The 16,187-nt window shown below is 44.0% G+C and overlaps 1 protein-coding gene across 13 annotated transcripts in view; it reads left to right on the top strand.

Moving 5' to 3' along the window:
* Window positions 1-16,187, top strand: part of Znf10 (zinc finger protein 10) — a 37,627-nt gene that overhangs the window by 11,464 nt on the left and 9,976 nt on the right. For 11 of the 13 annotated variants that reach the window (XR_013434942.1, XR_013434943.1, XR_013434945.1 and 8 more), the window contains 4 exons: window positions 4,415-4,541; window positions 4,842-4,934; window positions 12,548-13,899; window positions 15,165-15,264. Coding sequence is in view for 7 of the 13 variants with exons in the window: in XM_078039515.1 (XP_077895641.1) it covers window positions 4,415-4,541; window positions 4,842-4,934; window positions 12,548-13,899; window positions 15,165-15,264 (1,672 nt within the window). In the remaining 6 variants the exon portion in view is untranslated. Of the gene's footprint in view, window positions 1-4,414; window positions 4,542-4,841; window positions 4,935-12,547; window positions 15,265-16,187 lie in introns of all 13 variants that reach the window. The other 2 variants (XR_013434947.1, XR_013434946.1) reach the window with 1 other exon arrangement.

A 16,187-nucleotide genomic window follows, 5' to 3' on the forward strand; every position in this document is an offset into this window, starting at 1 on the left:
TGCTGGTTGTGTGAATTCATCCGTGGGGATTTCCTGTTTGAAGGATCTTAGGGCAGCACAGGTAATTATCAAAGAGAGAAAACTCTACCAAGGCACAGCACAGAGTGCTCAGGGGGATGCACCGTCTAGGAGCAGAGCAGCCTGGTTGCATCCTTTATGTGGGCGTAGACAGGTGATCTGGGGAGCAGTCAGGAGCAGAACAGATGTTCCTTGCGCAGTAAATGCTCTGGGCAGGAGTTTGGTGTATGCATAGAACACAAGGAGATTTAAATAATTTTAAGGTTCAGGAGAAAACTTGCTGAAATGACATTCACACCAAGACATTAAGAATGATTTATGGGGCTGGAGCTGTGGCTCAGTGGCAGAGCACTTACCTAGCATGTGTGAGGCACTGGTTTTGATCCTCAGCACCACATAAAAATAAATAAATAAAGGCATTCTGTCCATTTACAACTACAAAAAAAAAAAAAAAGTCATTTATGATTATCCGCCTAAGCATGAAGGAAGTGAAGGAAGTGGATTTGTTGAGTACCCAGAGTTTTGAGAAAGCATGGCCTCTTTGAAGAACTCTGAGGGGAGAGTGGGCAGTGTGGACCTTGTGCCTGTCGCTGCAGGCCCTCAGGAAAGGCCCTGCAGAACAGACACAGGTCAGTAACTGGCAAGCTGATTGTGCTGAGGGGCTTGCATGTCAATTGTGCTGCTGAGAATGAGAAGCTAGGCTGTGTTGCTGAAAAGTGAGTTAATTAGAAATCACTATGGCTTGATCTTTTCCCCTCCCCCTCCCTCCCTCCCTCCCTCCCTCCCTCTCTCTCTTCCTCTCTCTCTTTTGGTACTGGGGATTGAACTCAGGGGTACTAGACTACTGAACCACATTCCCAGCCCTGTTTTGTATTTTATTTCGAGGCAGGGTCTCACTAAGTTGCTTAACACCTTGCTTTTGCTGAGGCTGCCTTTGAACTCATGATCCTCCTGTCTTAGAGCCCCCAAGCCACTGGGATTACAGGTGTGTGCCACCATGCTTGGCTTTCCCTTGCTTATTATGGAAATTTCCACAGATATACAATAGTAGAAAAAGTAGTTTGATACGTCAGAGAAGAAGGGCATAAACATTGTTTTTATATTCTCTATTGAAGGACATTTAGGTTAATTCCAGTTTGGAGCAGCTTTCAATAAAGCCCTTTACCGGTTTTTATACATTCGCATGTAGGTTTTGGTGTGAGCCTGTTTTCATTATCCTAGTATTTAGCCAAGAGAATGGCAGATTAAGTGTTCCCAGAGGCCCTGTGTTGACTTGTTCTCTGGCTTGGTGTGTTGGGGGCAGTTGCACTTTTAAGAGGAGGGGCCTGTAGGCCTGTAGGTCCCAAGGCATTGGGGTAGCCCCTCTCAGGGGATTGTGGGCCTCTGTCTCTGGCCCTCTCTTCCTTGCACTTACCTGGCCATAATGTGAATAGGTCCCCACTGCCACACATTCCCACCACAATGCATGGTGCTGCCCCAGGGCCAACTGGCATGGCCTAAGACCTCCAGAAGTGGGAGCCCAAACAAACCTTTTTGTTGTTGATTACCCATGTATTCTGTTAGAGTGACAGCCAGATGACATTGGCTATGTGCTGCAAGTAACTTTAACTTGAGAAAATGTGAGCAGCATTTTCCCAAAGTGAGGCATTTTCCATTCCACAGTGGAGAGCAGCAGTCACTCTACATCCTCATTGGTGTTTGGTTTGAAATTTTACCCTTCCTAATAGGTGTCTGCTGTCTTGCTATGGTTTTAGTTTCCATTTCCCTGATGAATATGACCTTGGACATTTAAAAAAATTTTTTTTTAGTTGTCAATGGACCTTTATTTTATTTATTGATACGTGGTGCTGAGAATCGAACTCAGTGCCTCACACATGCTAGGCAAGTGGTCTGCCACTGAGCCACAACCCTTGGTCATCTTTTCATATGAGTATTTACCATTTTTGGTGAAAAGTTTTAATTTTTTCTGCTCAGTTTTTAACTAGTCTGTTTACTTACTGTTGAGTTTTTACAAAATGTATATATTTTTTAGTTACAGATGGACACAATATCTTTATTTTTATTTATTTACTTTTACATGGTGTTGAGGATTGAACCCAGGGCCTCATGCATGTGAGGCAAGTGCTCTACCACTGAGCTACATCCTCAGCCCCTACTGTTGAGTTTAAAAAGAAATTTTCTTTTTTTTTAGTTGTAGATGGACACAACACATTTATTTTATTTATTTATTTTTATGTGGTGCTAAGGATCTAGCCCAGTGCCTCATATGTGCTAGGTGAGCGCTCTACCACTGAGCCCCAGCCCCAGCCCCTGAATGTTGATATTAATGCACTTGAATTTAAATGTGTCTTTGTGTTTTCTGCATATTCCCCAATCTCACCCCCATGCTGCCTTTACATGGGTGTTTTTTAGTATTTCATTTTTATTTATATTTTGACTCTTTAACATTGCATTTTTGTATTTTTAAAAGGTTGTTGTAGAGAATAGAATGTACATACCTAATATTTTATAATCTAGACTTAATTTTTACCGCTTCAACTAAAATCTGGAAGCCTTTTAAACACATGCATCCCTTGATTTTCCTCCCTTTGAGTTCATATTGGGTGTGTGTGCATGTGTGTTTGTGTCCTTACATATGTTGAAAAACCCCACCGGAAAATGTTGCAGCTTTGCTTTCAACTACCATATATATACTTTTTTATAATTATAAGTTTAATGTTTTTAAAATAGTTTTTAAACCAGTACATAAAACTTGTACATATTAATTGGTACCATATAATATTCAATTCACATATATATTGTGTAATGTTTAAGTGAACTTAAACATATTTATCTCCTGAAACACTTATAATTTCTTTATAGTGAAAACTTTGAAAATCCTTTCTTCTAGCTTTTGGAAATGTGCATTATTGTTATATGTGCTCCTTCCTCTATATCCCATATATTTTTGAGTTTAAGGGAAGAAACCCACAACACTGGGCTGGGGTTGTGGCTCAGAGGTATAGAGCTTGCCTAGCACATGGGAGTTGCTGGGTTTGATCCTCAGCACCATATGAAAAAATAAATAAATAAAATAAAGGTATTGTGTTCAACTACAACTAAAAAAAAATATTAAAAAAGAAAGAAACCCATGACACCCAGATATCTACTGTTTTTATGGTTCATCCTTCATTTCTAAAATTTCAGTTTTCTCTTCAGCGTTATTCACTTTTTGCCTGAAGAATATCTTGTAGCACATCTTTTAGGGCAGATCTTCTGACAACAAACTTTGTTGGTTTTACTTCATTTCAAAATGTATATTTCTTGGCATTTCTGAAAGATATTTCCATTAGATGAAAAAATTCTGGCTTAGCCAGGCACAGTGGCACATTCCTGTGATCCCACACTCAGAAGGCTGAGGCTGGAGGATCACAAGTTCAGCGCCAGCCTGTGCAACTTAGCAAGACCTTATATCAAGAGAAAAATTTACAAAAAGAACTGGGAGTGTAGCTCAGTGGCAGAGCACTTGCCTAGCATGTGTGAAACCCTGGATTCTATCCTCAGTAACACCAAAAGAAAAAAAAAATCTTGTTTTGACATTTCTTTCAGCATTTAAAAACAGGCATATATTCTTCATTCAAGTAGATTTTTTGTCCCCTTTGGTAACAGGGATTGAACCCAGAGAAGTTTAACCACTAAGCACATCCTCAGACCTTTTTATTTTTATTTTGAGTCAGGGTCTCACTAAGTTGCTTAGAGCCTCACTAAATGACTGAGGCTGACTTTGAACTTGAGATCCTCCTGCCTCAGCTTCTCGAGCTGCTAGAATTGCAGGTGTGTGCTGCTGTGCCAAGCTCCAAATAGATAGTTTTTCTACATATAATCAACACTTCTTTTTGATGAAGCTAGTACAGTCCTTACGTTTGTATATCTTGTTTCCTTCATTAAATTGTTTTGCTACTACTAAAGGATGACTTTCTTCTCCTTTTTTATGCCTATCAGTGTTGAGGGAAAATGTTCTGGGTGATTATTTGGGGTCATGAAACATGGCTTGAGTGATGTGCCTCTTGAGCTATGCAGTGTGCTCGACCTCTACTTTTCCCCCCTATTTTCTTGCCTTGAATTTAGGTATAAACGGGTTAACTTCTGGTGTCTGATTTTCCCTTCCATAGTTGTTTTAAATAAAAATGTTTGTTTCTAATCTAAAGCATGACACAGACTTTGCTTTTGGATAGTAACTACCTAAGATCCATTCCTTGGGAGACTTGACCCAGATACCTCAAAATAAATACTGCTAGCTCCTAGAGCGAGTTGGTCCATCCTCTCCCTACTCAGTGCAGGCAGCCTCCCTTTGCCAGGATCCAAAGGGAGGGCAAATGTATTAATCTGGCTCAGTGCAATTTGTTTGATTTTGTAGACACTGGTGACCTTCAAGGATGTGCTTGTGGACTTCACTAGAGAGGAGTGGCAGCTGCTAGACCCAGCTCAGCAGGTCATATACAAAGATGTGATGTTGGAGAACTATGAGAACTTGGTGTCATTGGGTAAGACTAACCTGTGCTTGAAAACTACTCACTGTGGTGATTTTGGCTTTTCATTGCTTAGTGACTAAGACCCTGTAGGCTTGGGTTCAGTTACCCGCTTCCTTTGGGGCATCGAGTAGGGTTTTTATATCCCACTTTTGTGGGGAAAAATTGCTAAATTTAAAAAAATGCATATTTCTTTTGCTAACTCCTTGTAGCCCCAGTGCTGTGGAAGAGTTGGGGTGGGTTTAACTCGAGTTCTTCTCTGTCTACTTTAGAGCTCTCCTGTGCTTACTTGGGCCTTGCTCTTTCCCTGAACAGGGCACCAGCTTCCTAAACCAGAGGTGATCCTGCAGTTGGAGAAAGGGGAAGATCCCTGGCTGGTGGAGAGGGCAGTTCAAGAGTTGTGTCCAGGTGAGCACCAGGCAGGAGCTGCCACAGTAATGTCCACATGGCCTGAGGGGGCACAGCCTGGAGACAGGCTCAGGTTCTCCTTATAGGTCCTCCTTTCTGAGAGAGTGCTAAAGTCTCCTGCCTCCAGTTGTTCTGCATTCCTGGCAGGCTTGCGTTGGCTTGCAGAGACCAAGGTGTTGTTAGACCAGGATGCAAGAAAAGACCACTGACTCCAATTAAAATCAAATTAAAGCAAGCTTATTATCTTGACCGGCCGGGCTGCCTCTCCCTCCCAAAACGGTGGGAACAAGACAGCACTGCAGCTTTCTTGTTGCCCAGCTTTATAGCCCAGAAAGTTACACAAAGGTGGGTTACAGATAACAGAACTCTGACAAGCATCACACTAATGGTAGTTTAAATTTTTCTTTGCTGGCCCCAACATCAGAATTTATGAGGACCCTTAGAGCCTCAGAGAGGGTCATTGTCTGGCCAGGGAAGGCCAAGATTTGTGAGGTGTCACTAAAGTTTCAGAGAGGGCTGCTATCTGGTCAGAGAGCCAGGCATGGGTGAGTTCAAGGCACGGGCAGGCATTCCAAGCAGGTTCAGAATTTGCAGTAATTTATAGTAAAGCCGAAATTATCTTTTCATGGCTTTGTGGCAAGATGGCACCCAATTTTAATAAAAGATCAGGTTGGGTCTATCAGTGTCTGACTGCTTCACTAAGACTGTCTTCCTGTGGCACACCTTGCTCAGCCCTGCTCCTGTTTGGGGATTATTACCATGAGCTCCACTTACCATGGGGTAAGTTTTTCATCTCCCTAACTCTTTCTTTTTTCCTGTGGTCCCTCCACAGAGCTCAGCTCTTCTCTGTGAGCTGGCCAGTGGAACTGTCCCCTGCCAGTGTTCTGAGCATTTGTTTCCAGTCATTTGTAAGCTGCTCCGGAGGCTCGCAGGCTCCTGCTGCCTTGGCTCCCTCCATTCCAGAAGTGCTGTTCTTGGACCACTTTTCCCACTATAGCTCCGTATTTAATGTTTTTCAACTTACTCATATTTCATTTTAATGTTAGTATCCCTAAAATGAAAATTGTTGTGTAGCTTCCAAAGGTAATTTATTTTCCCAATTCCCTGTGTATTTCTGAGAAATTGGCCTTCTGAGTTAAAAAATAGGAAGTTGTCTCCCAGCTCCCCACCCCCGTGTTCTCAGTCAGTGGTCCTTTTTCTGAGCTCTGAGCTCAGTGCATCTCACATGTTGCTGTCAGAATCATGCTGCAAGTACAGTGCTTCTCGCCACGCAGAGGGCCAGCTCACATGCAAGGGGCTCTACGTGGGCTCTCAGGGGACATTAATTTCCCAGTCCCATTAGATTCCTGTCACATTGGAAAGAACTGTTTCTCCACCTCTTCACCAGTACCTGATGTGCACACCTGGAAGGCATTTCCGATGCCTCAATATTTGAGTCTTACGAGTCCTATGAATTCATTGATTGAGTTATGTGTGTTTTTTGAGTTCTTTATATATCATGGAGATTAATGCTCTGATGTACAGATGGCAAAGATTTTCTCCTATTCTGTTGGCTCTCTCTTCATGTTCTAGTTTGTTTCCTTTGCTGTGAAGAAGCTTTTAAGTTTGATACCATCCCATTTATTGATTCCTGATTTTACTTCTTGTGCTTTAGGAGTCTCATTGAGGAATTCAGTTCCTAAGTCAACATAATGGAAATTTGGGCCTGCTTTTTCTTCTAGTAGGAACGGGGGTCTCTGGTCTAAAGCCTAGGTCCTTGATTCACGCAGAGTTGAGTTTTGTGCAGGGTGAGATATAAAAGATTCAATTTCATTCTGTTACCTGTGGATTTCCCATTTCCCCAGCACTATTTGTTGAAGAGGATATCTTTTCTCCAATGTGTGTTTATAGGACCTTGTCTAGTATGAGAAATGACTATATTTATGTGGGTTTGTCTCTTATGTCTTCTATTCTGTTCCATTGGTCTTCATGTTTGTTTTGGTGCCAATACCATGCTGTTTTTGTTTCTGTAGTATAATTTAAGGTCTGGTATTATGATGCCTTCTGCTTCACTTTTCTCACTGAGGATTGCTTTGGCTCACTTGTAAGAACTTGATCAGTCAACTGCTTTGGGCCTGGGAGGAAAGCTTTTTCTATTTTCTTGCTTCCTTTTCTTATTTCTTTTATTTTGTGTTCATTCATTCAGCAAGTTTTCCTAGATGTTAACTGACAAGTTTCCAAAAATATCAGTCATTAACTAGATTGAGCAGTTTAGATATTTGTTGATAAAATAATTTAGATGTCTATTGATAATTTGTTGTCAAATGAAATATTGAAACTCCATGTTATCAAACACATGGAATTTAAATAAATCTACAAGACTTAATGAACTTCATCATCAAAACCATTAGTGTAATGAACGATGCTTTAGAAATGTTGACTGACAGGTGCTGCAGTTTGGTGGTGATGTATTTGCGTAACAGTGTTTCCTGGTAAGTCAGGGTTTCTAGGACACTGGTGATGGAGAGCACCCCGCTTGTGCTCAGACACCACACTCAGACTCTTCTTTACCAGTGTGCAGCCCCTTCACATCAATGTCCATTTTAGAGTCTTGCAGTTGCTATTTGTAGTTTGAAAAGCCACTGTGAGATTCTCTGAGGGTAATGGAAAGGGGACCAAGAATCATCAGGGCAGAATAGAAACTAGGAACGCTAATGGTCATGAAAATGAGGATATTGGAGTGGGCGTTTAAAAAGAAGTCACCCAGGGAACTGGCTGGGCACAGAGATCATGTTACTTGTGTTTGTTTCCTAAAGCTGCCATGAAAAAGTACAAGTTGAGCATCTAATCTGGAAAGTTGAGATCCAAACTACTCTTAAAACCTGAAACTCTTTTTCTCCCCGCAGTCCTGGGGATTAAACCCAGGGGTGCTCTACCACCTAGGTACATCCCTGGCCCTTTTTAAATTTTGAGACAGGGTCTCAATTAGTTGTCCAGTCTGACCTCTGCCACAGTCTGGCTGGGCACAAAATAACCGAGCCGCCACGAGGCACTTGTAGGTTCAAAACAGGAACTCCTTTATTGCCCGTACCCCGTGAAGGCCACCCACCAGAAATCCCTCCTCCAGCACTTCCCCAACCAATGCGGAAGTCTCCAGGAATCCCCTCGAGATCTCCAAAGTAGTGGGCTCTCCAAAGTAGTGGGAGCCAGAGGCATCAAGAGCCGCCCTATTGCCAGTAAAGGTCAAATATACAATACAATCAATCCAGCATCACAGCAATTATATACAGCTTAATTCAAATCATCATCTCAATGGTTCACTGGTCACCTTTCAAACATTCTCTCTGGCAAATGCCAGGCGTCATTCTGACTGGGCCGTGGCTCTCAACAGACCTCGAACTTGTATTCGTCCTGTCTCAGCAATTAGGTAGGATTACAGGTATGCACATTGCACCCACCTGATAAAACCCAGACTTTCTGAGCACTGACATGATGTCAAAAGTGTAGAGTTACTTGGTGTACTGCATGTTGTTGTCAATATGAAGGAATGTGATACAATTTTTCAGTCCCCAAGGGAAGCAAAGACTCCCAGCCCACTCAGCTGTGGTATACCTTTTCTAGGTGTGCCTGTGTTCCTTACACAAGCGTGCTCAAAGAGTGCAATAAGATGTGTGTTTTCTGGATAATGAATGGCAGGTTTCCAGTTCCCCACATGAGGCCAAGATCTGTGCCCATTGTATACTCTATGTCTTCTTTACTCTCTGGACTGTGGTGTAAAGGACTTAAGATGTCCGAAAGGCCTGCAGATGCCCCTGTTGATAATGGTGATAAGAAAAAGTGTAAGCATTTGTATCTTTCCACTGTCTATTCTCCCTCCTCCTCCTCCTTCCTTCTTGCTTCTTCTTCTTGCTGCTGCTGTTGCTTCTTCTTCTTCTTCTTCTTCTTCTTCTTCTTCTTCTTCTTCTTCTTCTTCTTCTTCTTCTTCTTCTTCTCTCCTCCTCCTCCTCCTCCTCCTCCTCCTCCTCCTCCTCCTCCTCCTCCTCCTCCTCCTTCTTCTTCTTCTTCCTTCTTCTTCCTTCTCCTCCTCCTCCTTTCTTCTTCCTTTCTCTCTTTCTTCCTCCTCCTTTTTTCTTCTTTCTTCTTCCTCCTCCTTTTTTTTTCTTTCTTCTTCTTCATTTTGAACCCAGGGCCTACTGCATGCAACTCAAGCTCTGTACCAACTGAGCTGTATCCCTAGCCCCCCAAGCATTTGTGTCTTTCTGTAGCACAAAAGGTGCTGCCTGAGAAACTGAACAGCAGTTCAAATGTGAAACATATTACAGAAAAATACGTTGTTGGAATGACCTGAAGGGTCAGAAGGATAGACTGGTGAACGCCATGCTGGAAGTGATGAAAAGAAGGAAAAACCTTGAAAAATAGAAAGAAAACTTAAAATGCATGAACTAAAAATTAAAATGTCTGCAGTATATCAGAAGAATCCAAAAGATGATCAGTATCAGTGAGCATATGCCACATGACAGTGTGCTCAACTCAGTAAACTGAAAATCCAGGGGAACTGGATATTCATGGTTGGTTGCAGAAATTAAGAAAAGATAGCTATATATTTTAAAGATTGGCAGTGATAAAGCATCTACTGATGCCCAAGCAGGGGGACATTCACAGAAGAGTTGGCCAAGGTTGGCACTGGTGGAAGCTGTCACTATCCTGATGCCAGAACAAGTCTGTCATGCTACTATCCCCATGAGAAGCCCCCGCAGAACCCAGGAACCAACAGAACCAAGGCTGGGATGTGCTGATGAGCAGCTTGCCCAGCTCTCTGCAGACCTGCTGCAAGTGAGGAAAGCTCTAGTACTCCCTGTTTTAAAGGAGCCGGTTTCTTGCCAGGCCATTGTTATGCCAATAAAAAGGCATGGATTGCCAGGAATGTATTTCTGATTGATTTCATAAGGATTTTGCTCCAGTGGCTCAAGTCACCTTGGGGAAGCTGCACTGGTTTCTTGCAAGCCTTAGTGCTTCCTTGGTAATCGAGCTGCTTGTCTTGCTGAGACTCCTCAGAAACAGTGTTTGTGCTATGTCCTTTCCCTAAATGTGACTGCATCACTCCAGCCTCGCCTTGAGTCCGTAGTGCTGTAGATCACTGAAGAATGAGCAGAGCAAGTGCTGGTAGTAGGGAACAGAGATTGGTGTGGAACGTTTTCCAGGGAGTTTTGTAGGCGGCCGCCATATGCACTGCGCCTGCACCTTTTTGTTTTTGTTCTTTTTTACCGTGTTATTGACATGTTGTATTTTTCACTCTTAAGTCCTTACATGTGAATAAGTGTAAGAAAATGATTGCTGTAGCACAGATTCACTCAAGACAGTGGTAGTGCCAGGCAGCCATAGGTGTCCCCAGGGTGTGGAGACAGTCATCTGTGCTTACTTCCCTGCTTTCTCTCTTCCTTCCCTTCCCTTCTCCAGCCCCAGCCCTTTTACTTAAATTTTTTTTTTTTAGTTGTTGATGGACCTTTATTTTGTTTACTTGTATGTGGTGCTGAGAATTGAACCTAGTGCCTCATGCATGCTAGGCAAGCATGCTACCAATGAGCCACAACCTCAGTCCCAATGTCCCCAGCCCTTTTATGTTTCATTTCAAGGTAGGGTCTTGCTAAGTTTCCCAGGCTGACCTTGAACTTGGATATACTCCTGCTTTGGCTTCTCGGACACCTTTGTTTTCTGATGGTTCAGTGTTCAAACTTTGTTTCATGCACAACATTATTAAAAATATTGTGTGCTAGGCACTGTGGCACACACCTGTAATTTATTGGTTCAGAAGGCTGAGGCAGGAGGATTGCAAGTTCAAAGCCATCTTCAGCAACTTAGCAAAGCCCTAAGCAATTTAGTGAGACCCTGTCTCATAGTAAAAAAATAAAAAGGTTGAGAATATGGCTTAGTGGTTAAGTGCCCCTGTGTATACACACACACACACACACATATACACATATACACACACATATACACACATACATACATACTCACATACATATATATGTATACATATATATAGATTTATATAAAATATGTATATATGTATAGATCTATCTATGTACCTATGTATGTATAATTGTCTTCAGGCTGTGTGTGTAAGGTATATATGAAACATAAGTGACTTTTGTTTTTAGGCATAGTCCCATCCCCAAAATATTTTGTTATGTATGTGTGGATATTCTAACATATGAAAAAATCCAAAATTCAAAATACTTTTGAGTCTTAAGGATTTTGGATAAGAGATGCACAAATTGAACCAGAAACTAGGTGATTTAAAATTGAACTTTACTTCTTATGGTTCTGGAGGCTTAAAAGTTCAAAATCAAGGTGCCATTGGGGGCATTTCAGACCTTTAGGAGAGGGTTCTTCCTGCCTCTTCTAGCGCCTCACAGCCAGGGGCTCCCAAGCTTGTGGTGAACCACTCCATGTGGTGGCCACTCACGTCTGTTTCTGGGTCTTTTATTTTATAAGCTCACCAGTCATATTGAATTAGGAGCCAATGTACTACAGTACTGCCTCATTTAACTGCTTCCATCTACAGTGGTCCTATTTCCAAGTAAGGCCACATTCCGAATTATTGGGCATCAGGACTTAACCATATCTCCTTAGGGGGTACAGTTCCTCCTTATTTGTGTAAGAAGTGGAATTGTATAAGTAGTGTGTTTTGTTTTTTAGATTTGGAACCAAACATTTTACCTAAAAGGTATTGACAAATGTCACACTTAAATAGGGGAAATAATTTGTGTTAATATCAATAGACAGCAGGTAGGCAGAAAGTCTAGGAGATGATGGGAAAGACTTGAGTTAGTTTTCTTTAGTGATTATCATATATAAATTGTTAATCTTGATGTCTGTGTTATTTTTCTGTCACTATAGAAGAGTACCTGAGGTTGGGTGTAGTGGCTCATGCCTGTAATCCCAGTGATTTGGGAGTCTGAGGCCAGGAGAATTGCAAGTTCAAGTCGGCTTCAGCAACTTAGTGAGCACCTGTCTCAAAAAATGGAAGTGGCTAGGGATGTGGCTCCATGGTAAAATGCTCCTGGGTTCAATACCCAGACCCCCAACCAAAAAAACCCACTTGAGATAGTTAATTACAGTTGTGAAGGTTCCAATCTATAGCCAGGCAGGCCCATGATGTCTTGTCTCTGGGGAATGGTACTCTGTGGCAGGAGCAAACGGTTAACAGAGCCCCACTTCAGCAGGAAGAGACCCGAGTCCCCCTGTCCCCTCCAGGGTACACCATGACCTCAAGACCTTCTATGAGGCTTCCCAAGGCTTTGCCACCTCCAAGTGCTGTTGCCCTGAGACCGTGCTTGCACAGGATTCATGCCCTGTGAAGGGGAAGCTTAGCAGTGTGGGGCACCCCGTCAGGCATTTTCCTCTTCCTGCCACTGCTGCATCTTGGTCCCAGTGGTTGTGCACCAGCTGCACCTCCCCTTCATGTGGTGTTTCTTCTGTGTGCGTGGCGTGGCGCTTGGCTGCTCACCCACCTCCTCTCTCCCGCGTGACCCTGAAGGCAGCTCTATACTCCTACGGCTTCCGACTCCGTGTACTCCCCACCATTCCTAACCTGAGCACTTTAATTGAAGAGAGCTTTTCATTTCTTTCAGATTTGGATACTAATGTTGAAATGAAATCACCTGTTTCCAGTAAGAACATTTCTCAAGATAAAAAACCCTGTGGCATTAAAGTAGAAGGAATGGCAAGGAAGGATCTCTGGTATCTGTCATTGGAAGACATGTGGAAATGTGAAGACCCATTGGGCAAGTATCAGGAGAATCAAGACAGACATTTGAGGCAAGTGGCCTTCACCCCAAAGAAAGTCTTTCCTCCAGGCAGGGTCTGTGAGAGTGGTAAGTATGAGGGCAGCTGTCTCCTTCCTGCTCAGCTGGTGCTGAGGGAGTATTTCCACACACGGGGCTCAGATGAGAGAAGCATGAAACATGACCTGGCATTTAGGGGGCATCAGGGGCACTGCGTGGGTGACAGTGGAGAGTGTGGCCAGGCCTTCTGCAAAAACATCCACCTGATTGAGTGTGCGAGAGCTCACACAGGAGGCCAACCCTGCAAGTGCCCTGCTGGCAGCAGCTCTCTTGATCCCGGAGCATCCCTCCACGTGTCTCCGGGCACACACAGGGAGAAGCCCTATGAGTGTAAGGAGTGTGGAAAGTTCTTCAGCTGGCGCTCCAATCTTACCAGACACCAGCTCATTCACACTGGAGAGAAACCCTTTGAATGTAAAGAGTGTGGAAAGTCCTTCAGCCGGAGTTCCCACCTTGTTGGGCACCAGAAGACGCACACTGGCGAGGAGCCCTATGAGTGTAAAGAGTGTGGAAAGTCCTTCAGCTGGTTCTCCCATCTGGTCACCCACCAGAGGACACACACTGGGGACAAACTGTACACATGCGGTCAGTGTGGAAAATCCTTTGTCCACAGTTCCAGGCTCATTCGGCACCAAAGGACACATACAGGAGAGAAGCCCTACGAATGCCCCGAATGTGGGAAGGCCTTCCGACAGAGCACGCACCTCATTCTGCACCAGAGAACTCATGTCCGAGTGCGGCCCTACGAGTGTAGTGAGTGTGGGAAGTCCTACAGCCAGAGGTCCCACTTAGTGGTGCACCACCGGATCCACACTGGCCTCAAGCCTTTCGAATGTAAGGACTGTGGGAAGTGCTTTGGTCGCAGCTCGCATCTCTTCTCACATCAGAGGACCCATACTGGAGAGAAGCCTTACGAGTGTCACGACTGTGGAAAGTCCTTCAGCCAAAGCTCTGCCCTCATCGTGCACCAGAGAATCCACACTGGGGAGAAGCCCTACGAGTGCTGCCAGTGTGGGAAGGCCTTCATCCGCAAGAATGACCTTGTGAAGCACCAGAAGACCCACGCCGGAGAGGAGACCTATAGGTGTCAGCGGTGTGGCCTTGCCCTCAGCCAGGACTCCCCCTGTGTTGTCCATCAGGTAGGGCATACTGGGGAGCAGTTCTTTACCTGCCATCAGTGTGGGGCTGAGCTTGCAGGAAGCCCTGCTCTCACCTGCATTCCAGACAAGGCGTACTAGGAAGCAAGGGCTGGTGTGGTCACTGTAGGGCATCCTTCACCCAAAGCTTTGCAGAACACCTGGAGAGAAGCTCTGCACTTGGACATATGTGGAGTCAGGTATGGTGGCCAGTCCTGTGATCTCAGCTACTCTGGAGGCTGAGGCAGAAGGATTGCAAGTTCAAGACCAAGCTCAGCAACAGTGCAACCCTGTCTCAGAATAAATAATAACTTTAAAAAGGTTGGGGTGCAGCAGAGCATTCCTAGATTCCATACCCAGTACCCCCCTAAAAAGGTCCTGGAGTAGGAAAATCCACTAATTTCATTTCAGTACACAAGTCCAATTTTCTGAAGCATTATTGACCAACTGAAAGTGCTAGCCTGAGGAGGAGCTGTGAGGGTGGTGGTTGGGGATGATCCAGCCTCATTGCTGTCCTCAGAAGGAGAAGAGACGAGGGTACCTGTGTGGGGAGTGTCTTGCTGAGAACGAGAACAGCTGGGCTGCTGCATCAAGCTGGCAAGACGCACTCCCTTGGCCAGGTGCTGCTCAGTGGCACTTCTGAGGTTGACGTCTTGGCTAGGCCACACTTTGGTTAGCAGCAAGGAAAATGCCTCTCATGTCAAACAGTAAAGAACACATTTATACTACTGGTGATAACTCATTTTTAAATACAGTTCCACGAGGGCAAGAATTCAGTGGAAAGATGAGAAAGTCTTGGTAAATGGGAAAAACTGACGTGTTAGTTTATGGGATTTGAGCTTTATAGTCTATTCAGTGTTGCTGAAATAATTGTTAAGACATCTTAAAGTGCTCAGAAAGGACATCTAGTTTCTTCAGTATCCAGGAAGCTTGAGGACCACCTGCTGGCCAAGGTTCCTATTGATTCTAAATTGTTTGGGGCCTTAGAGTTCCACTCTTTGCAAAAAGGTGCTGAATGTTCCTAAGCATTTTAAAATGCAGCAGTTCTCTGCATGTGGAGACTTAGAGGATCGTTGGGCATTTGGATACTTAAGGGAGGGTCACCATTGGATCAGGAGCAGGAACCTGGGCAATATTCAGAGCACATGTGTGCACCAGACAACCCAGCACTGCTGAATCCTTTCCCTTTGTAGAGGAGACTTATTGCCTGAGGGCATGTACTCCAGCTGGAATGCCCAGGGTGAAATCCCACCTCTTTCCCTGACTAGCTGGTGTTCGTGGGCATCTGCTTGGCTTCTGTCTACCTGAAGTGCAGACAGCCTCCCAGCAAGCTAGAGATGAGGGGAGCACGTACCTTGGATCTTCGAGGTGAGTGTTTGAGAGTGAGTGTGACAGCTTAGAAGAGGGCCTCACGTGTGCCAAATTCTTTGTCACTATTACCGTGATTGTTAATATATTCCCCCACTGAATGTTACTTGTCACCTAATTTACATGTGCTTGTTGCTTCCTGGTTTCTCAGGTCCTGACAACCACCTGCTGACCAAGGTTCCTATTGATTCTAAATTTTCTGGGGCCATAGAGTTCCACTCACACATGCTTTTCCCTTTTGCCTAAGTCAGAATTTACCTGTGAAAGTTACTGACAATTACTGGGATTATGGTTTAATTCCTGAGGATCAGTAACAGCTTTTAATATTGTATGCAAAATTGTTTTGTTGGTACAGAGGTCTTCTAGGGGGAAGACCCCAATTTTCAGATTCTCTGGTAAGTCCATTACCCAAAAAAGATTCAGGAATAGGATCTGCTTTAATTTTCTGTTTCATTCTATAAATGAATCTTTGTGTGTTGTGAAAAGTGTCAAAATCAAAGTGAAGTAGCTTGCGTCAACCCTAATAAAAAAATAAAGCCACGAGGTTGTGAAGGAAGAGCTATCATGCATGATTGCCTGGTAGTGACTTTGATAAGATGCTCAGAGAGCCACACGTGCACTCAGAGGCCACGAGGCTTCACACAGATGGCCCTTCACGGGGATGCCTGCCCAGAGGCTGTGTTCAGCCTTGGAGTGATGTCACCTTGCTGTTCATGGTTATGGCCAGTCAACTTTCAAAATACATGGTGTCCTTGTTTTTGCCTTTAAAAACCTCCCCTTGCTGCCACCTCCATGAGTACATCTGCAGTTTACTGTGACACACATTTTCCTATTGCAGTGCTGCTCCTAAGCAACAGTTGCCTTGGCTTCAGTGTCGCTGTGTGCTTCTCAGTTAGCAGTGGGGACTGACCATGGTTTGCTAT

This window comes from Ictidomys tridecemlineatus, chromosome 2 (genome assembly GCF_052094955.1).
Source record: "Ictidomys tridecemlineatus isolate mIctTri1 chromosome 2, mIctTri1.hap1, whole genome shotgun sequence".
NCBI classification, from domain to species: Eukaryota; Metazoa; Chordata; class Mammalia; order Rodentia; family Sciuridae; genus Ictidomys; species Ictidomys tridecemlineatus.